At 44.2% G+C, this 23,466-nt stretch overlaps 1 protein-coding gene across 1 annotated transcript in view; it reads left to right on the top strand.

Moving 5' to 3' along the window:
* The window catches only part of GRIA3 (glutamate ionotropic receptor AMPA type subunit 3), a 430,530-nt gene that overhangs the window by 98,918 nt on the left and 308,146 nt on the right, over nt 1–23,466 (top strand). Inside the window, exon 3 of the mRNA XM_033945127.1 lies at nt 9–248. Coding sequence (XP_033801018.1) covers nt 9–248 — 240 coding nt within the window. The remainder of the gene's footprint in view (nt 1–8; nt 249–23,466) is intronic.

Genomic DNA, 23,466 nt, shown 5'->3' with positions numbered 1-23,466 from the left:
GTTTTTAGTCTGTTCACAGTTTTCCAGAGGAGTTTATGCCATCTTTGGATTCTATGACCAAATGTCAATGAACACACTGACGTCATTTTGTGGAGCTCTGCACACGTCTTTCATCACACCAAGCTTCCCGACCGATGCAGATGTACAGTTTGTCATCCAAATGCGACCAGCATTAAAAGGAGCCATCCTTAGTCTTCTGAGTGATTATGACTGGCAAAAGTTTGTATATCTCTACGATACAGAAAGAGGTAAGTCAAGGCGTTGACACACTGTGACTTTCGCCTAGAAAAAAACTTGAATGCAGTCATTTATTGATGTGATCAAAAGATTTTTGTAGACTTCAATGTAATTTTAATCTCACATGCATTGAAACAGAAGCCTTGGGCAAACCACAAGGACCAGATATCACAAAAAGTGGGCGAATATTGGCAGATGCATTGATTCTCACAACTGAGTGGTTTTAAATAGCATTAGCCCCCAAATTCTATACAAAGTGCTAAATATTGTGGGCCAGATTTTAGAAACAGCGTTGTAAGGCAATGGGAGTCCCTCTACCTCTGCCTAACTCCCTGTTGTAGTCTCGTGAGACCACAGGAACTCACAACACAGCTCAGAAGTGTAGGAAGATCGCTCCTGCCCCGTATCACCGCTAGACCACCAGGTAAGGACCGGGCTCCTGGGGTAGCTGCTCGCTTCAGATGACCCCCTGCTGCTTCAGATGGCCACCCTCTATCTCCGATGGCCCCCCTCTGCTTCCGATGGCCCCCTCCTCATCCAATGGCCCCCTCTACCTCCGATGGCCCCCTCCTCATCCGATGGCCCCCCTCTGCTTCAGATGGCCAACCTCTACCTCCGATGGCCCCCCGCTGCTTCAGATGGCCACCCTCTACCTCCGATGGCCCGCCTCTGCTTCCGATGGGAGATTGCGGGGGGAGGGTTGGATGGTGTGGTCTGATGAGATGTTGGAATCGGGTGGTAGGCTGTATTCTTGTGGGGAATTTCTTTTGGGGGGAAGATGGGATGGAAGTGGGACTTTCTTGTCGGTTAGCTACTGTATATTTTGGCAGACAACAAAATCGTGGAATGCAATTCAGTACATGTGGTTTTGCAATACTATTACTGTATTTCCCCATGTATAGGCCACCCCTTTGTATAGACTGATCCTTTGTATAGGCCACAGGAAACGCTACAGTACTCCCCCGAAATTCGCGGGGGTTACGTTCCAGGAACCCCCGCGAATTTTGAAAAACTGCGAATACGGTTTTTAGGCAGGGGAGACAGGAGAGGGCGGCCAGAGCACCGGAGAGTGAAGGAAATCACTCGCTGTATGCTCCGACCACCTTTTCCTGTACTAAAGTCGGGCCTCATCAATCAGGAGCTGCTTTGCGCTGCTTCCTCAATGCATGCCATCGCAGGACTTGCAAGAACTGACAGCAGGCATTGAGGAAGGAGCGTGGGCCAGGCTGAATGCTGAAAAGATCGGTCCTGCCCTGCACCGCTGGCCACGACATTGGAGGAGGCAGCCGTCCAGCAAGGGAGCTACAGTAATTTTAGAAGGTACGGGGGACTCCACTAGCGCTGCGACTGATCTACTAATGGGGCGGCTTATCTATGATTTCTTTAGATAGGCCGTCCCATAAAGGGAGGCGTACCCACTGCATCAGTTTGTAAAACCCATGTATAGGCCGCGGCCTATACATGGAGAAATACGATGAAATACAGAATAGATTCCAGTTTGTGCAAGTCAAAGTGCTGATACACAGTTTTTGTCAACAGTCCAGCATGCTTTTGTTCCAGTAACACACTGTCCCCTTCAGCTTCTTCTCCTACAGGAAGCCAAAAAAAATTATTGGTCCTGTTTGCTGGTAAAGAGACGAAAAAAAGCATTAAATCCTCACTAGTGCTGACAGCAGAAGAACAAGCTAACCCTTTGCTCCTCCTCAGAGTTTACGTTAAATAAAACTCCAGCATTAGAAAACTCTGTACTCAACCTTTGGGTCTTCTTTGCATCCAAGTGAAATGGCTGACTGCCTCATACACAGAGGGCCAGATTCAGTAACTGGCACTCGGGCACCAGGAAAACCTGCTCCTTGCAGAATACTAGTTTAGCATTGATACAGGTCCATATTCTATAAATAGGGTTACTAGATGTCCGGGTTTCCACGGACCTGTCCTCTTTTTGAGGGCTCCCTTAGGCATTTGAGAGGCTTTTTTAATTGCCTTCTTTAGTCCGTTTTTTGCCGTTTTGGGGGGCACAGCGGTGGCGGTAGCTGCCTGCAAAATAAATCATCCCGGCCAGTATCAGTATCGTGTTCCGGAAATCCTTTCTCTTCCGGAAGCCTTCACATCTGGCTTTCTCCCTTCCACCTGCACCCACAACTCCTTTCCTGCGGCCCTTTTTGGCGATTCAGCAGCTGCGGTGATTAAGACAGGCTGCCGGCATTGGGGCCTTTCTTCTGCAAGTCTCGCCTAAGTGGAAACAGGAAGTTGAAACAAAGCAGGCGGGACTCACAGCGAGAAGGTCCCAATGCCAGCAGCTTGTCTTAAGCGCCACGGCTGCCTAGTTGCTTGTGAGGGCCACAGTGAAGGGGTTGTGGATGCAATCCGGGGCAAGGGACTGGTCTGCACTTTAAATTTGATCACTCTTGAGCTGCAGAGATAATGTGACCATACGTCCCATTTTAAACGGGACCTTCCCATTTTTAGCTCGCCTGTCCCATTGTCCCCACGAACAGCTTCAGGATGCCGAAATGTCCCATTTTAAGAAGGGGCGGGACTAAATAGATGAGCTAAAAACAGGCCGCCGCTGCCTATTTCTCCAAGCCACAACTGCACTAACAGATCACTTCATGCAGCGACTGCACAAGCCTTCCTCCCCCCCCCAGCCTGGCTGGCCCGGAACTTCCTTTCCAACATCAGAATTGACGTCGGGGGGAAGGGGGAAAGGCTTGTGCAGTCACTGCACAAAGATGATCTATTAGTGCGGTGGTGGCTTGGCTGGGGGGGGTGCCGGGAAAGAGAAAAAAAGACTAATAGGGGGGGCAGGAGAGAGAAAGACAGAAAGGGGGCAGAGTGGGAGAGAGAAAAAAAGACAGAAAGAAAGGGGCAGGGAGAGAAAAGGAAAGACAGAAAGAAATGAAAGAAAGAAAAGATGCACAGTCAGAAGGAAGTGCAACCAGAGACTCATGAAATCAGACAACAAAGATAGGAAAAATGATTTTATTTTCAATTTAGTGATCAAAATGCGCCAGTTTTGAGAATTTATATCTGCTGTCTATATTTTGCACTATATTTAACGGGTCCAGGAAAGGATCAAGGGGAGGGGGGGTCCTGTCCCGTTTTGAGGAAAAAAATAAATGATCACGTTATGTAGACTACTTCTGCTCAGTCTTCACCTGCGAGGCACCGGGGCATGGTCCACAGTTGAAGGCAAAGCCAAGCGCGGAAGACCCGTTTCGGAATTTCGGTTCACACCCGGCGACGTTTACAGCGAACTGATAAGACTCAAGGTGAACAAAGCCATGGGACCGGTCAATCTGCACCCCAGAGTGCTCAGGGAGCTGTGTGATGTCCTGACGGAACCATTAGCCATGCTCTTCAATCTCTCCCTAAGTACGGGGAGAGTCCCCTTGGACTGGAAAACAGCTAACGTCGTTCCTCTGCACAAAAAGGGTTGCAGGGAAGAGGCTGTGAATTACAGACCGGTGAGTCTCACATCGATAGTGTGTAAACTCATGGAAACACTAATTAAGCGTAAATTAGACACAATCCTGAACGAGGAGAATCCCAGTCAACATTGATTCACCAGGGGTAGGTCCTACCAATCCAATCTCATCAGCTTCTTTGACTGGGTAACAAGAAAGCTGGACTTGGGAGAGTTCCTGGACGTCGTATACCTGGACTTCAGTAAAACTTTTGATAGCGTCCCACACCACAGGCTGTTGAGCAAGATGAAATTGATGGGGTTAGGAGAGAGACTAACTGCATGGGTCAATGATTGGCTGAGTGGCAAACATCAGAGGGTGGTGGTTAACGGTACCCTCTCTAAAACATTGGAGGTGACCAGCGGAGTACCACAGGGCTCAGTCTTGGGTCCGCTCCTTTTCAACATATTCATAGGGGATCTGACTCAAGGGCTTCAAGGTAAAATAACATTATTCGCTGATGACGCCAAACTTTGTAATATAGTAAGCGAATGCAATTTGCAGGATAGTATGGTGCAGGACCTGCTTATATTGGAACGTTGGTCCTCGACCTGGCAGCTAGGCTTCAACGCTAAGAAATGTAAGGTCATGCACCTCGGTGGCAGAAATCCATGCAGAACTTACACCTTGAATGGTGAGACTTTAGCTAGGACTTCAGCAGAACGAGATTTAGGAGTAATCATCAGTGCAGACATGAAAACTGCCAATCAAGTGGAGAAGGCTTCATCTAAGGCAAGGCAGATGATGGGTTGTATCTGTAGAAGTTTCGTCAGCCGGAAGCCTGAAGTCATAATGAATGCCATTGTACAGAACCATGGTTAGACCTCATCTGGAATACTGTATGCAATTCTGGATGCCACATTACCATAAAGATGTGCTAAGAGTAGAGTCGGTTCAACGGATGGCCACCAGGATGGTCTCGGGGCTCAAGGGTCTCTCGTACGAAGCAAGACTGAACAAATTGCAGCTCTACACTCTCGAAGAACGCAGGGAGAGGGGAGACATGATTGAGACATTTAAATACATCACTGGACGTGTCGAGGTGGAAGATGATATTTTCTTTCTCAAAGGACCCTCGGCCACAAGAGGGCATCCGCTCAAACTCAGGGGCGGGAAATTTCATGGCGACACCAGGAAGTATTTCTTCACCGAAAGAGTGATTGATCATTGGAACGAGCTTCCAGTACAGGTGATCGAGGCCAACAGCGTGCCAGATTTTAAGAATAAATGGGATGCCTATGTGGGATCCCTACGAGGGTCGAGTTAAGGAATTGGGTCATTAGGTGTGGGATCTCTAGGAGAGTAGACATAGGGGGGTGGGTCAGTAGAGTGGGCAGACTTGATAGACTATGGCCCTTTTCTGCCGTCATCTTTCTATGTTTCTAAATTTTGCTGTTCAGTGAATAGAGCCTGTAAGAACAATGAAGTTGCCTGGGTTTGAACTGGTTAGATGAGTTGGGTCACTTTAAAGTGAAGCTAAAGCTGAAGCTTTTAGTAGTTCTTGGTGAACAGACATTGTATTAAGATGAAGTGAAGAGGTGATAGGCTCTGGAGTAATCTAAAAAAATACATTTTTACAGAAAGGGTGGTAGATGTGTGGAACAGTCTCCCAGAAGAGGTGGTGGAGACAGAGACTGTCTGAATTCAAGAGGGCCTGGGATAGGCACATGGGATCTCTTGGAGAGAGAAAGAGATAATGGTTACTGCGGATGGGCAGACTGGATGGGCCATTTGGCCTTTATCTGCCATCATGTTTCTATAATCAGAAAGTTTTATGACATCACAATGCAAGGGTTAAGAGTCTTAGCCAATAGGGAGAGGAAGAGATAATGGTTACTGCGGATGGGCAGACTGGATGGGCCATTTGGCCTTTATCTGCCATCATGTTTCAGTGTTTCTGTGTATTTACGGTACTTTTATGAGCAGACAAAACCGGAAGGTTGAGAGTGTTGTCCACAGAGACGGAGAACGAGGGAAGCAGAGAGGTAGGCTTAGGCGGGAAGATGAGTAGCTCTGTTTTAGCCATTTTCAATTTTACTTGAGTACTTACATTGTAAATCTGCATTGTATCTTCGCTATTTAAACACCCATGCTGAATATGTACAGTCCCATGCATTGTAAAGTGCTCTCAACTGCATATTACATTCCCTTGCATTGTATCTTCGCTGTGTATGTACAGTCTCTTGCATTGTAAACCGCTCTGAACTGTTTGTGGTATTGTGGTATACAAAAATAAAGTTATTATTATTATTATTTTTAATTTGTTTTTCATTATAACTTTTTCTTACGTCTCAAAATATGCATTTACCTTTATTTTTAAGTTTCAAGTTTCAAGTTTATTGAATTTTAATATACCGACCATCAACGGGTATCTAGCCGGTTTACAATAATATGCTAAAATAGAAATAAAAGCAATACTTGTTAAAAGTAATGTTTATAGAAAGGGAGGGAAGTGTACATTGAGGACATAGACAAGACGGACTTGAAAGTGAGGATAAAAAGGAGGAAAGGGGTAAAGTTACATTATTAGAGATTTAAAAAAAAGAAAAAAGAAAAAAAAAGAGTTGAAAGGAAACGGAGGGGAAAAGGATGAAACATTTGGAATGGGATCGCTTCTTAAAAGCGGTTGGTGGATTTGAAGATGAGATGGTTCAAGAGCAGTTAAATGCATCTTGAAATAAGAACGTTTTTAAATTTGTACTTTGAACAACACTGAGTGCAAGGGCTAGGGTGGGGGGTGGGATTAGGGCAGGGTGGGAGTAACTGGACGGGCCTAGGGGTGGGTCAGGGATGTCCGGATTTTCCAAAAGGAGGCTGTATCCAGACTCCACCACAGTAGTCTACCCAGATTTTCATTGGCACTAACCAGTTACATGCTGCTGAAAATCCAGGTATAGCTTTGGGCAGCACAACTCAACAGGTAGGAGAGGAGGGGTCATAGTTTATATTTATTATGTAGGTACTTTGACCCTAATGGATTCACAATCTAACCCCCTTTTAAGCCGCTGTCAAGGTTTCTACCATGGCCCAGAGCACAAAATGCTCTGACGCTCGTAGAATTCTTATGAGTGTTGGAGCTGCGTCAAAGCATTTAGCCCTCCAAGCCATGGTAAAAACCTCTACCGTGGCTTAGTAAAAGGGGGCCTAAGTCTTTGTACCTGGGGCAGTGGAGGGTTAAGTAAATTGCCCAGGATCACAAGGAACCACCATGGGAATCAAACCCAATTCTCCAGGTTCCTAGTCTACTCTGCTAACCATGAGGCTACTTCTACCTCCTACCTAGTTAAATAAGGCCAATAGTCTTTGCATTTACAATGATATACTGGCTACTTTGCAAGGAGCCATCATCAGTTCGACCAGCTATTGCATCTTCTACAGAAATGAAAAATGCTAGACCATTTTTGTAGACATACCATCCCTGGGCTCTGATCCCATAAGATTTCATAACCAAGGGCTTGGTTCTCTTCACATAAGGGTTGTTGGGTACTCAGTAATTGCCGTGGTGATGCCTTTCTTCCAGAATAATGATAGTAAGCCTAATTTTTACACAAATTCCAATTGAAATTGTACAGCTGAGTCCATTAGTAGTCTTCTAAAAAAAAATGTTTGATCTAGATCCAGGAAAAAATAGAAAACCCTCCATATGTCCCCTTATGTCTGGGTATAATACTGGGCCAGGGCCTAACCATGAAAGACCAGGTGGACTCTCTGGTTAAAAAAGGTTTCTTCACTCTCTGGAAGCTTCGGTCCATCAGAGCATACTTTGATACTTCATCATTCAGAATTCTAGTTCAATCCCTTATACTGAGCCAACTTGACTACTGTAACATCGCCTATCTAGCAATTTCCCAGAAGAACTTGCAACGATTACAACTGGTGCAAAATGCAGCGGTCGGACTGATTTTTGGGTTGAAGAAGTTTGACCATATATCTCCTTCTTACCGACTCCTGCATTGGTTGCCGATGGAGGCACGTGTGAAGTTTAAGTTTGGATGTTTCTGCTTTAAGGCACAATTCGGTTTAGCCCCTAAATACATAACTGATCTTTTCTCCTTCCCAACCAACAAACATAAGAGAAGCTCACACTTGAATTTTGTATCTCCACCGGTTAAAGGATGTAAAATCAAAAGTCACCACCAATCTTCTCTCATATCAAGTAGCATTATGGGATAAAGACCTGGAACAAAGACTTATGCTAGCTAATACTTACGGGGAATTTAGGAAACACCTAAAAACACTTTGGCAACTGATTTGTACAATCTTTCCCACTTAACTGATCCCTAGAGCCACGATTCAGTAGCATTAACTTGTCAATTCCACTCAATTTGTACTATTTTTAATCATTGTAAACCGCATAGAGCTTCACAGTCCTGCGGTATATAAACGGTTATTATTATTATTAAATATTGCACCATCCTTTTAATACAAGGAATATACAAAATCAGAAAGCAATATTGTGGCTCTCATTGTGAATGCATCAATAGTCATGTGATCGAGTTTGGGTGTCATTGACTCTGTCTGGATTAACTTAAAGTCAATACGTTGACACTTGAGTTGTGATCCTGGTTTGTGGTACATACAATTATATGATGCTAAATGCCTCAGCAGGCTGCTTAGCAAGGCTAATTAAGACAATGTCAGGGAGGGATGACAGAGTTATCGAAATGGAATCTTTTGTAATGTGTGTATTGCATGACTCTTTAGTTTATAGAAAACGTGTTAAGCATTATTGTCTGCTAAAAATAAATCTATTTTGCATGCTGGAAGAATGCATTGTATTTCTCAAACAAATAATTTGTTTCCAAGGAGGATAGCAGTCATTATTTGTATCAATAATTACACTTTTGTTTTCACTGTGTTTTTATAATTGCTGAATTTGCTCTCTTCAGTTTGAGAAACCTGACCTTTCTTAGCAGAGCACGCTGAAATACACTGCACGGCATTAGTATAAGCGCAAGTATTATTTTGCTGAAGAAATTCTTTTGATTACAGAAAATCAACGGAGAAGATTAGCTAAGAAAATTAGCTCATTAGCTCATGTACAGATTTTGGCAGCTGGTCTTATAGTGAAATTTGGATGTAGAAACGCCTGGAGGCATGATTTTGCTAAGCTGGAACATTTTTCAGTACTGGAATTTCTTTCCTGGAGGCAAGAAGGTCATCAAAGCAGAACAATCCATATTGAGCGCCCTCAAGTGGATGAAATCACAGAGCATAGAACTAAGGGGATAAAAACCCTAGTTTTTCTCGCAAAAGTAACTTTATAAATACTCTGCCATTTTTTTTTTCTTATTTGCCAAAGGAGTCCCTATAGAGGAGTAAAACAGAACATAGAAAATTGGTCTGCCTAGCTTTTGGGTTGATTTAAAATTCAGCTGCATAACCCAAGCCTTGCAAACCTTCTGAATTTATAGTGAAGCAGTTCACAGAAGTGGTCATTATCTTCATTTTTCCCATAAAGAAAGAAAGCTGGGTGTTCGGCTTTTCATTTCTTTTTGCTATAAATATATCCACACGTCAGGTTTGAATGGAGAGTTTCTAAGTGACACTTTTTCTGCAATCCTTCTGAATGCAAGCTTGTTTTCTGCAACTTTGTAATCATTAGGAGTCATGAAAAAGGCTTTTCCAATGCTGTAAGAAGTCAACACCATGGGGCCCTTTTACTAAAGTGCGATAGGTTTTGCAGTTAATGCACTTTGATGCAAGAAATGAACACGTGAAGAGCAATTGCAATGCGACGGCTATTGGAAGAGGGTATGCCAAGAATTTCAGTTGCAGATCCCACATTAAAATGTCCATTTGCACATGATACTGAGTGAGCAGCTAAAACGGAACCACTTAGGGGAAATTTATCAAGAGGTGCTAACCACTAAGATACCCATTATATTCCTAAGGGAGTTTTAGTATTTAACATGTGCTATTTGTTAAAGCGCTCTAACACAGCGCCCCCTTGAGGAGTTCCCCCTTAGTTAGGATTACCAGATTTTCCTTAGGGAAAATTTGGACCCATGGCCACGCCCCCAGGACCGCCCACTCATGCCTCTGTCATGCCCTGTTCCACCCCCCAGATGGCACCCACGCATGCGCGGATGTGACACAATGATGTCACGTACATGTGCGTGTGACATCACCAAGTTGCGTCCCCGCGTGCGTGGTGCCCCTTCCCGCCGCGATTTTGTCAGGAAGCTTTTCAAAACCCGGACAAAGTGTCTGGTTTTGAAAAGCCGTCCGGGGAAATCCAGATGTCTGGTAACCTTACCCTTAGTGCCTGCTATTTAGGAAGTGCAAAGTGGTCCCGTACCGTGTGTTATTCAGTCACCGTAGGATTCTGTATACTGCGACCAAAGTTGCATGTGCAAATCGGTGCATATTGGTGATCTGTGCGTGAAACTTAATCGCTTAAGCTAATCAGCACCAACAATTGGCAATTAAACAATAACTAGTATTAATTGGCACTAATTAGAAGTTATGCGCACAAATTTCTAAGCGTATTCTATAAAGTGGTGCGTGTAAATCCTAGTGCGTAAATCTCAAAAGGAAGCGTGGCTATGGGTGGGTCTTGGGCCATTGCTAATAGTTGGGTGTGCTGCTATAGAATATGCTTGATCTGCATGCAACATAGGCGCAGGGATTTAGGCATGGTTTTTATTGGCCCAAATGGGTGTGCTGCTTAAGTGTTAATCACACATACCGGCGCTTAGCGTGAGTCCATAAACTGCACATAGCGTGATTCTATAAAATGCCTCTGAAGTTAAGGGCCATCCTGTATAGCATCGATTTTTTTTTTTTTTTATGCACCACATATAGAATCTGGCCCTTAACACGTTGTAAGTTCAACGCATTAAAGCCCGGATTCTATACACAGCGCTAGTATCGGTGGCTTCCCATGAATAGCCGCTGATCGCGAGTCAATCATGCATTGGCACAGTTTATAGAATCGCAGCTGTTTTTACAGGCCTACATTTAAGGCGCCTGTCTTGCGCCAAGGGAAGCACCTAGGGTCACCTAAGGATATCTAAGGCCACTTCCGGCGTAAGCCACGCTAGCCTCAGGCATCCTTAGGCGTGCCTAGGTACTTCTGTAGGTACACGAATGGCACCTTCAACGTAGGCGCCATTTACCGCATTTTTTTTTTTAACGTGCATCCCAATTGGTTAGATGGCAGTACGACGCCTACCGGGCCTAAGTGCCAAACACTCGCCACACCCATTCTCCTGGCTTTATCGAAAAGCTTTTTTAGAAGTTTCTTCTAGAGCTGAATAAGAAGATGATGTTTTATTTAATTAACTTGATGGTAACTTAAAAATTTTATAGCTTGATTGTTTTATTGTAACTCATCTCGAGCTACTTGGTGAGCTGAGAGATCAAATTCTGTGAAGTAAAGCCTGTACCTCATGGACCCTCTGATAGAGGTAGCACTGGTGACTAATGGGGGCCAACAGTGATCCCCTATGCTCTGCTCAACGAGAGCAGACAGTGGGGGATGGGACTGGGACAGGGCTAGGGCGGGACTGGGGCATAATGGGGTGGGGATGGGTGGAACTGAGCGAGCCTGGGGGCTGGTCTAGGGGTCTGTATTTTACTAGCGTAAAATCTGGTAATCCTATTTGTGTCCATAACATCTGCAAAAACTTCAGGCTCCACCAGTAGCTCTAAAGTGTCCATGGCTTCCACTGCTTCTGGTAACACAGCGGCTAGAAAAGGGGGCAATTCATCCTCCTTTAACATTTCTCAGTCTTTGCCTCCTCTCTGCTCTGGTTGAGGTGAAGGGCACTGCTCTTCAGATGGCTGCCTCCTTTCCTGTTTCACCGGTCTCTCTTTGAATCGATCAAAGCCACACACCCTCAGCCTGGGAAGGGGGATGGCGGCTAGGCTCTCTGGGAAGCAGCATATGTGTCTCTTCCTAACTTCTCTGCACTGTGTCTGCCTCCACTTTGTCTGCCTTAAAGGAACAGGCTGCATTTTAGGCATAATCACTGTGGCTGGTTTTAAAGCAGCTCTACTTTGGTGGAAAGTCTTCTGCCTGCCATCATTACATAACATAGTAACATAGTAGATGACGGCAGATAAAGACCCGAATGGTCCATCCAGTCTGCCCAACCTGATTCAATTTAAATTTTATTTTATTTTTTTTTTCTTCTTAGCTATTTCTGGGCGAGAATCCAAAGCTTTGTACCAGTACCTTTCCTGTTCTTCCTCACTACTGGAAGAGTAATCAGCAAACTCGGGGTTTGTAGTGCTGACCTGGTCAGCTCTTCTACGCAGGGTCTTAGCGGTCTTTCCATTTACCCCGGAGCAAAGGTCGCGCTCGCAGTGGATTTGTCACAATCTTAGGGCTCCTTTTACAAAGCAAGCAGTTTATCACGCGTAACAGCGCACGCTAAACCGCCGGCCGCGCTAGCCGCTACCGCCTCCTCTTGAGCAGGCGGTAGTTTTTCGGCCAGCGCGGGAGTTAGCATGTGATGAAAAGTCACGCGTGTTAAACCCGCTTGCGCGACTTTGTAAAAGGAGTCCTTAGGGTTTTGTCTGCTTTTAAGGCGGCTGCCCTCCATGGTGCCGTTTAGAGAATCCGGCCCTAAATACCTTTTGAGATCCCAAAATTAAACATCTTCTTTACGTTTTGCATCTGATAAGGATCATCCCCCTTCTTCAAAAGTATGGTAAATATATTTAAAAAAAAAAAAAAATTCTCTTTCAAATAGAAGATGCCGAAAAATTTGCCTTGAAGCTTTATTTTGCTTATGTGATGCAATAGTTGCCTTTAAAGTTTGATTTTGCACATGCAGTGGTGCCTCGCATAACGAACGCCTCGCACAGCGAACGCTTCACACAACGAACTTTATGTCTTGCTCCCTACAACGAACTTCGTTTCACACAACGAAGTCGCCCGAGCTGCATCCGCGCCTACTGCTGATGCGTTGGGGGGGGCGGAGCTACTCTCGCCGCTTCCCCGATGCTAAAAAAAAAAAAAAAAAAGAACAGTTCCCCTCATGTGGTGAAGCATCCTCCCCCCTCTTGATCTCCTGAAATAACGCCTGTGGAAGCTGAAGCTTTTGTAGCAGGGACAGCACTGGAGTCGTCGGCTCCAGCAGAGACGGCTCTTAATCCCCGGTAGTCGGGTGCATGTGGCGAGGTAAGTGGTGGGGGGGATCGCTGCGAGTACAGAAATGGCTACGATATGAGGGGGGTGCTTTCTGCCCATCAGGGTTAGATGTACTGAAGAGCGGGGCCAGCAATGCAGACGTCGCTGTGTGCCAAGGGATGTTAGACTGGGGAGGGAGGAATTATTTCCGGTTCCATTTCTTACAGGGGAAAAAAAAAATACACCAAGTAACTGAACTAAACTTGGCAATAGAAATCCCGTTTAAATGAGGTGGGGATGCTGATCAAAACGCTGCCTTTGAGAGCACTGATGGGGATTTTATGAGACTCTACTTAGTCTGTCTTTAAATTTAAAAAATGTGTGTTTTTAGATGTATCTAAATGAAAATAATAACAAAAAATTTATCTTTTTTATGTCATCTTAGCATATTTTATGCTGCAGAACAAATTATTTTTTTTTACATGTATTCTTATGGGAAAACGCGTTTCACATAACGAACTTTTCGCATAACAAACTTGCTCCTGGAACGAATTAAGTTCGTTGTGTGAGGCACCACTGTACTAGGGTTACCAGATTTTCCATCTGGTAAAAGAGGATGCATGGTTCCGCCCCGTTCTACCCCCCCCCAGCCCCACCCCATCCTGTCCCACAAACCCAGCCCCACACAAACCTTGTCTCTTCGGGCCGGGGTTGGAGTGCATCCGCACACGTGCACGTGCACTCCAGCCCCGGCCCCGATCGCACCAGCTTTTCAAAATCTGGACATAATGCCGGGTTTTGAAAAGCCGTCCGGACGTGTCCAGGGAAATCCGGACCTCTGGTAACCCTAGCAAATACAGTGCTAATATTGGAAAGCATGGTTGAGGAAAGGAATAGTGCCTTAATTACCCGCTCAAATGCACGAAAAAAGACGGCAGCTGTGTTAATCTAACATGCTTACTGCTGCACTTTGTGTTGAGAGTATAATCTTTATTGGACATATGGCAGTGAATTAAAGCACAGCAGTGAAGTTCTGGATGACTTTAAAAAAAAAAAAAAAAAATAGGGAACTTCCTAACCCATATATGCAGCATGTATTGGAAGAAGCCATCGAGGTTGGCAACAGGAAATACTCTAGAATGGATAGTCAAGATTCCCCTTCGCAGCTGACTTTGCACAACCTTGGCCAAGTCATTTTCTCTCGTTTGTCAGATCCTACAGAAAAACAAGGTGTTGGTTTTAATTTAACTCTTCCTGGTAATATTTATTTATTTAAAAGATTTATCCGCCTAGTCCTAGGCGGCATTACAAAAGTAACATTCACAGAATGGAACAGAGAAGACTTATACAAACGTCTCAAATTACAGATCATTCCATGTGGATCTTCACATTACACCAGGGGTGTCAAAGTCCCTCCTCGAGGGGGAGTGGCTTAAGGAAGATGGCCGCGGGTAGCTGGAGTTAGACGCCACGGACGTTCCCGGGCTGCTCTTACCTTTGAAATGGTGAAAAGAAAATCTAAACTTCGGGTTTTTCCCGATGAATCTTTGCCAGCAGCTTCGGGCCCGATGGACGCTTTTCTTCAGCGAGGGACGCTAACACAGCCGGAGGATTTCTCGGCTGGGAGAGACACGCTGGCTGAAGCGTTACAGCTCTCCCTCGAGGCAACATCACTAACCCCCGGAAGAGCGGAGTCCTCCGAGTCGCCCGGGGGGCGTTTGATCAGTCGATGGAAGAGCAAAGTCCTCCGAGTTGTTCGGGGGCGTTTGACCAGTCGACAGTGGAGGAAATGTCCCGGGGTGTTCACTCTTCAGACCTGCTGAGATCGGGAGCAGGAGGAGTGGTGAAGCCAAATCGACTATCAGAGCATTTGGAGGAGTTGGAACAGAAATTGCCTCAGGATTTCCTGACACTGACCTGCTGAAGTTCCAGGTACTTTTTCATCAGAGAATCTGGGTGTTGAACTGATACCAATGCAGAGACCCAAGGTTTTCAACATGGAGACAATTTGGGAAGCAATATCTAGTTTGCAAATCTCTTTGGGAACCCAAATGCAGCAACTTACCACACGCTATACCTCTGTTGTGTCTGAAAATTTGGAAATGAAAAATAGGATATCCAGCGTTGAAAATAAAGTGGATGGACATGAAACTAGAATAAAAACAGTGGAGTCCCAGGCTTTGGTCTGGGTAAGAGATAGTGGAAACCTTAATTTTAAGGTGGAAATGTTGGAAAATATGACTAGAAGAAGTAATCTTCGGATTATTAACTTTCCAAAATTACCACTTATCTCAGCGCAGGACACATTTAAAAAGTATTTGAAAGAAGTTTTGAAAGTTTCCGAAACCTCCTATCCGCCTCTCACTAAAATATATTATTTACCTACCAGAGTATCTGTTCAAAAACCAAACCAGCAGAATTTGGATGCTGATAGTTTGGATTTGACAAATTTTCTTGAGAGGTCAGGTGAAGAGATACCGGCAACTGCTACGCTACTTGTACAATTTGCTATTGATGCTGACAGAGAATGGATGCTTAAAATGTTTTTTAAGTTTAAAGATGTACCATTCATGACTAAAATACTAAGAATGTATCCAGACGTGTCACGAATGACCCAAAAGAGAAGAAAACAATTTCTCATTTTGAGACCAAGGGTTCTGCAGTTAGGTGCGACGTTTGTACTCGGATTCCCCTTTAAATGTGTAATGACCTATCAAGGGAATAGATTTATTTTCTTTGAACCTCAGCAGCTGACAAAATTTATTTCTGCTAAAGAGCAAATTTAATATTCTTGAGAGAATTTCTGTTTCAAGTCAGCTCATTAATAAGGTTCTTGTTCTCCCTCGCTACCATCTTTTATTTTCTTTGTATTATTTGATAAAGATTTCAGCCATTGTAAAGCTTACTCCCCTCTTGATTGAGGTCTAATGATACAAACCAGTAAAATTTATATTTGGGTCTAATGTTTTTGATGTATGAGAAGGAAATTTTTGCTTTGTTTTTGTATTTCTAATGTATATTTTCTTTATTGATTATGGTCTCATTTTAAAGTTTGAACTGGAGTTGTATTACTTTCTTTGTTTTGACTAATATTATGTCAATACTATAAAATAAAAATAAAGAATTATAAAAAATAAAAAAAAAAAGTCCCTCCTCGAGGGCCAGAATCCAGACGGGTTTTCAGGATTTCCCTAATGAGATCTATACTTCTCCCTTCGTATTCGCGGTTTCAGCAATCGCAGTTTCGATTATTCACGGTTTTTAGCTTTCTGGCTCCTCCCCACCAAATTACATCAGCTTTCATAGAGAAATTGCTGATTCTAAGCGTTTACAGAGAAAATTGCTGATTCCCAGCACTTTCTTCATCGTGTTATGCCTCTCCTTCGGGAACAGGCCAGGTCTCCCACCATGTTATTCGCGCTTTCACCATATTCACGATGGTTTTTAATAGAAAACAGCGAATAACATATGAAAAAGTTATTCACGGTTTTTCTGTATTTGTGGTTCTGTTAATCCCCTATCACAGCGAATATGGAGGGAGAAGTGTATTTGCATGCACTGCTTTCATTGTATGCTATTAGATCTCATGCATATTCATTGGGGAAATCCTGAAAACCCGACTGGATTGCGTCCCTCAGGGAGGGACTTTGACTCCCCTGCATTACACTCATCCTAAAACCAGCATTGAGCAAAAACATCTTTCATTAGAAAGCCTCTATAAAAATTATAGTTTTAAGCATTTTTTAAAAAAACTTCTGAATATCGGATAGAGTCCTTTGCGGTCCAAATCTCTATACCTGCAAATTGAATTCATTTCTTGCTATCTGCCACCTTGAGTGTGATAATGTATAGGTCAGGGTTGCCCAAGTCCGGTCCTTGAGATCTACTGGCAGGCCAGGTTTTCAGGATATCCACAATGAATATGCATGAGAGAGAGATTTGCATACCAAGAAGATAGTGCAGGCAAAGCTCTCTCATGCATATTCATTGTGGATATCCTGAAAACCTGGCCTGCCAGTAGATCTCGAGGACCGGATTTGGACAGCTCTGGTATAGGTAATAATAATATGTTCTTTTTTATTTTGAATGCTGATATCATATCATTTATAGCTATATCTGTATTAAAATTATTATTTTAAAATTCAAAACGAGCAAGGAAACTGTATAGTAACAGAGATGATGACATATGGTTGCTTAATTTTCAATAATGCTTTCTTTCTGGAGATGACCAGATTCTGGCACAAATTCTTATGGTTTATCGCTAAAGTAGACCAATAGATTTTTGAAAACGTCTGTAAGATCGAGTGAATTGTTTTTCTCTAGCATTGTGTTTTCCTGATATATTGCTGTGTTTCGCTTGCTCTTCATATATGGAGAGCCCTAGACTTCAGCCTCTTGGCTGATAACCAGGAGTTTAGGGTGAGAACGGCAGGCATGCTGCACCCCCCTTATCCATGGGGTAGGGGATAATTTGTTTTCATTGTCCTGTTTCTGTGGTATGTAACCCCCATCCCCCCTTCTGCATCTCTAAATGCTCTACCAACACAGTCATTTCTACAAAAATCAATCCCCAATCTGGATTGGCTGTAAAAATAAAATACCTGGCTGAATGAAATCTTTTAAACTGAGCTTCAAATAGTCACAAGGGTAAAAATTCAGAGCACAATACTTAGAAAAGGAAAGCTCCAGTGAATTCCTCAAACCTCTCTATCTTTTTTTGTTCAATAAAGTTTTATTTGTTTTATACAAAGAAGTACATATGACAATAAATAATAATTATCTTTGTGGATTACCACCAGCAGGCCTCTATCCTTATCTGTGGTCAGCAGTACTCCAAATGAATTCTTGTTCTACTCCTTGCTCTCTCCTACACATTCACTGAACCTCTTCCTCTCCTCTGGGAATCTGTTGAGAGAACAGACTCCAAAATAATAGTATATCATTTTTCAAACCCTTCAGCCTTGTGGCGCATGAATCATACCCTCCAGAATCCAGCAGCCCCTCCCACGTACCTAACGATAAGGGAAAATGAGACAAAATCCCCCTTCCTTACCTTTCAAGGGGTCTTCATCAATCCTGTCCACATAGGAGAAGGGAAATCTATTCACACATACCTACTGATATCTGAGACTGCCTAATCTCTAAAGCCACACAGTAAAAGGTGTCTGAATAAATAAATATAGGGATCAATATTCAAAGCAATTTAGCCAGACAGAAATGGCCAGTAAATTGCTTAGGGGCTATTCACAGATATTAAGCAGCACTTAACTGGTTAGTGTTGCTGAATATCACCACAGACCAGTAAACTGAAACCTTGCTATTTTGGGGGCAGTCTGGAGGGCAAAGGAAGCAGTTTAAGTGCCGATACTCAGTACTTAACCACTGGACCACAAAAAACCTCAATCCTATCTTTCTGCAGTGTTGCTTGGGCAGTCGAGTGCTAGCTGAAAAGATAAATGAAAAAAAAGATTAGCCTTTTATAAGACATCACAGAAAGAGGAAGATGAGCAAAAATATCTAGGAAAGCTAATAGAAGCTGGAAAAGATGTCAGGACAGCAAAGATGCAAATAGAAGAAAAAATAACCAATATGGTAAAATTGCGGTTCAACATATTTTTTTTAGATATATAAGTGATAGGAGGAAGTGTAAAAAGGCATTGTGAAGCTCAAGGGTGAAAGGGAGGAATATATTGAAACTGATAAGGATAAAGCTGAACTGCTTAACAATTACTTCTGTTTCCACAGTTGAAAGCCCAAGGGTTGGACTGCACAAAACAAATGCTAATAGGAATGGATATATGTGGTAGACCTGGACTGATTCTCTGAAAACTGTGAGGAGCTAGCTAAATTTAAAATAAACAAAGTGATGGGGCTCTGATGGGATACATCTGAGGGTACTCAAGAAACAAAGAGAAGTTCTGGCAGCTCTATTGTCTGAACTTTTCAATGTTTCTATAGAGTACAAAGTGGTCACAGAGAAGGATGGATGCAGTCCCTCTGCACATGAGTGGAAGTTAGGAATTACAGGCCTGTTAATCTGACCTCATTGGTGAGTAAACTAATGGCAACCATGCTGTTCAGGTCCTATAAAAGATAGGTGACTAACACATGGTGATTAATGGCGCCTGGGCCCAAATTCTGTAACCAGCGCCTAATGGTAGGCACCTATTTCGGAGGCGCCCAACTAGATAGGCGCCCATCTAAATTGATTAACAAATTCAATTAAGCTTTTTAATCAGCAATAATTGAAACTTAGGCGCCTATCAAGAAAGAGCGATTCTGCAATAAGGCGCCTTTAAAAATTTAGGCGGCCTTCAAAAAAAATAGGCGCTATGCATGTTAGGCATGGGCGTGGCTACGTGTTAGGCGCTTTGTTGCAGAATCGCAGCTCTTGTGCGTGCCTAAGCGCTCACATAGGGGCTTAACTTTTAGTTGTGCCTAGAGCTAGCCTACTTAAGGGGGCGTCTCCAAAATAGGTTCCGCTCAGCATGATTCATTAAACAGCACCCAATTTTACTTGAATTGCACTGAACAGTTCCTCATTCGGCGCCTAACTTTTGCTCTCTAATGCCTAAGTGGGTGTTTCTATGAGCGGAGCATGACTTAAGTGCCGCTAAGAGCACTTAAGTTCAAAAATTTAGGCGCCTGAAATGTAGACCTGTAAAGCCATGGCCTACATTTCAGGCGTCTAAGTTTTTGCATAGGCGCTGCTAGCTGAGATTCTGTAAAGAGCACTTAAGTGTGATTGACATGCAGCAGGCACCATTTCTCTAGGCGCCAGCCAATTTAGGCATCATTTATAGAATCAGCCCCTAAGGGCTCCCGTACTAATCCTGTGCTAATCAGTCAGCATATGCCAATGTCCACTTGCCAACCAATTAGCACAGAGCACGCCTACTCTCCATTCACAAACACACCCCAACACACACAAAAAAAGTATTTTTTAGCGCATGGTTGGTACGTATCAGGTGAGAAACCACCCAGTCGATGCCCACTTGACAGTTCCCACCCACCAATTGCTGCCCAAATAATTGCCACTGCAGACTATTTTCACCAATGTCTGGTTCCCATCCAGACACTGCCACTCCCCCCTCTCCCCCCAGAATGACCTTTTTTTTTTTTTTGCTTCGGTGTAGTCGCTGTTTTCCGCTGGTACGTTCTGGATGTATCAGCGTTCCAGGTGTGTTCGTGACGCGCCGGTATTCCAGGCACGTTCGGTGTTCTGGGTGCGTTCCTGAAGCAATGGCGTTCCGGATGCCTTTGTACGACATGTTCCATCAGTAGTAGAAATTCATTTCTGCTTCAGTGTTCCGGGCGCAAGGCCGCTGTTCTCCCTGGGCACGTGCTGGAGGCGTCAGTGCTATAAATGCCTCGGCTGCTTCTGTAAATTTACTATAGTGCTGCTTCCTGATTTTCAAAATATATCAAAGCATTTTTCTTTTTCTTATCTCCTGACCACTATTTCCCCCTTTCTCCTCTGTCTTACAATCTCTGTACTACCCTATCTCAAGAAGTAAAAGCAGGAGGACAATTTCAGTATTTCTTCATCCATTCATCCATGCCCTCTTCTCTACCCCCACCCCCATCCGCTCTTTCCCCACCCCCATGTGTGACCATGACCCTTTCCTTGCCTTCCCCCGTACCTCTTTAATGTTCAGGACATGAGCAGCAAACCCAACCTGCTGCTCTTGCCAGCATCAGCTCTTCCTCTGATGTCACTTCTTAGGCATGGGCCCAGGAAGTGATGTCAGAAGAAGAGCCGTTGCTGCTCACGCTCTGAATGTTAAAAGGGCATGGGGGATGGGTACACGGTAGTGGGGGGTGGGGAAGTGGGGGGTGGGGAAGGAGCGGGGGAGGTAAAGAAAAGGACGCGTGCCATTGCCCCTGTCAAGATGGCGCCCGGGGCGGTCCGCCCCCCATTTCCCCCCCTTCTATGCATTCTGGCTAGTCCTCTGTCTTTTTCTCACTTGCAAATACCTATGTGTGCTCTTCCTCCCCTGTACTACTCTATCACTTCCATCGCTATCTGAAAAGATGATTTCTCAAAACCCAGCCAGAACTACTGCTATATTCACTCCACTCACTACTGATTTTGGTTTTACGGTATTAGCTATTGCTTTAATGGTGCTATTGTTTTTCCTTACAAGTACAGGTAAAGTATGTTTTATATTTGTTTGGTCATGGGGAATTGTCCATTACGGGTGGGTGGGAACTGGCTACAGGGGAATTCACCTAGGTGGTAATTTTCCAGGTGGCAATTGGGTGGGAACTGTCCAGTGGGAATTGTCTGAGTGGCTACCGACCTAGAACCGGTTGAACATAAGTACTGCCATCTCCGGATCAGACCTTTGGTCCATCAAGTCCGGCGATCCGCACATGCGGAGGCCCAGCCAGGTGGACACCTGGCGTAATTTTAGTCACCCATATCTCTCTATGCCTCTCGTGCGTCTAGTTTGCTTTTAAATCCTAGAACGGTGGATTCCACAATAACCTCCTCTGGGAGAGCTTTCCAGGTGTCCACCATTCATTGCGTGAAGCAGAACTTCCTGATATTTGTCCTGGACTTGTCCCCCCCACCCCCCCACTTAGCTTCAGTCCATGTCCTCTTGTCCGTGTCACATTGGACATTGTAAATAATTGGTGCACGCCAAGCCCGCAGTTAGCGTGTGGCTCCTGAATGTGGCCTGCTTCTATGGATTGCAACCACTGAAAGCACACATTAGTGCTTACTAGAGAATGACACCGGGGCAAAGTTGTCCCTGTCCCTGTGGGATCTATCGTCATCCCTGTCCTGTCCCTTCCCTAGGCCTGCAAGCTCTGGCCTCATCTGCACAAGCCTCGAACATTTACAAGTATAATTTTTAAGTGTTCGAGGCTTGTGCAGACAGACAGAGCTTGCGGGGATGGGACAGGGACAGAACTCCCAGGGATGGGATGAGGATGGTGACAAATTTGTCTACATGTCATTCTCTACCACCGCCACTCATTAAAAGGACACCCCTGCGTTTTATGTACGTTGCTTCATGCGCCAAGCTTGAGGATGTACGTGAGATGTGTTTTTAAATAGGTAATATGGAATTATTGTATTTTATTGCATATATTTGAAGCCTGACTTGATAAAAACATGACGGAGGAAGGGCAGGTTTAGATTATTTAAAGATGAGCTATTCATTTTCATGTCGCATCTGCAAGCTAAAGTGTATACGATATCAAATGATCATACATCTCCTCAGTGCCACGAGCCCTGCTTTTCTCAGCAGTATGAGATGCGGTATCTGAGCACACGACCAGCCATATGGCATTTTCAGTGTTCTGGGCAGCTACCCAAGGAACTTCAAAATCAGTGTCATAAAACTGCCACGAAACCAGACAAGCTTGGCAGTAACTATTTTACGCAGCAAAGCCTGAAATGCCTCCGTGAATTCTATACATACCATAATAACCGGACTTTTTTTTTTTTTTTTGCTCCAAAAATTGGACCCTATATCAGAAGCGCATAACTACATTAGACTTTGTATTCCTCAGGAGACTGAACCATTTATAGAAAAACACACCAGGATACTAAATTTAAGCAGAAGGAGCAAATCGGAGAGGTGCACAAGTAATTTTACAAGATCCTCCGCCGCGAAATTTTGCAACTGAAACCATTCCAGGAAAAAAAAAAATAAAAAAATAAAAAGCAAACAGATGTTTGGGGTTTCACCCAGTTAGCTTGTTTATAAGGAACGATTTATATAGTAACCTTATGTAAAACAGAAAAGTAAATCCATTTCAAGGCTTTTCTTTTATTAAAGTGCATAAAGCTTTTAGCAAAAACCTCGATGTTAAAACTGATGTTTTGCGCCAAATAGAACGGAGGGGTTACCTGCAACTGTTACATCATCCCCACTGAGTGAGAGGGATAGATTATTCTACATCAGTGTATTGCAAACTCTGTGCCACCCTAGTGTGCCATCCGAGATTCCAGGTGTGCCGCGAGACACCAAGGAGGAGAGGCACTGGTGCTGGCTGACTGCCTACGGAACATGCCTCGCGTGGCAAGAGGCACATCCTGTAGGCAGTCAGCTGGCACCTTTCCGCACCTCTTCTCTTCCAGCACCCCCCACTGGCAGCTCAGGGCCCCGTCTGGAAGGCCTTCATGCATGCACGGTCATCGCCATGATGACGTCAACGCATGTGCATCGACGTTCACACACTTCTGGATGCCCTCCAGCCAGGGCCATCAGTTTAGTGTGCCGCGGCTTTGCAAAGTTTGCAAGACATTGGTCTACAAATTCACTGTTCCCTCTAAGCTGAGCCGGAGTCCTCCAACAGCATTGCTGCCACTAGGGGGCGGTGCTTCAATATTATGTTTTCAATCTCTAGGGACAGACAGGTTCCCTGGAGTCCTGCAAAGCTTTCCTGTCTCTCATTATTGAAAATGTGATACTGAAATATCACCCCCACTGCTAAATGGAGGACTCCTGCTCAGCTTGGAGGGAATGTGATCATACCGTAAATTCTGTAAATTTGGGTGCCCATCTTTACATTTAGGACTAGATTCAGTAAATGGAGGCCAAATTTGAACACCGGGAAAAAAAGGGGCTGATTTTATAAACTGTGGCTAAATCGGCTAGCGCCTAAAAATAAAGCACCGGCCACGTGTCAATTACGCTTAGGTGCTGTTTAAAGCATCGCGGC

The sequence above is a fragment of the Geotrypetes seraphini genome, chromosome 5 (genome assembly GCF_902459505.1).
Source record: "Geotrypetes seraphini chromosome 5, aGeoSer1.1, whole genome shotgun sequence".
In the NCBI taxonomy this organism is placed as follows: domain Eukaryota; kingdom Metazoa; phylum Chordata; class Amphibia; order Gymnophiona; family Dermophiidae; genus Geotrypetes; species Geotrypetes seraphini.
This window is presented reverse-complemented; position numbering and strand designations above follow the sequence as displayed.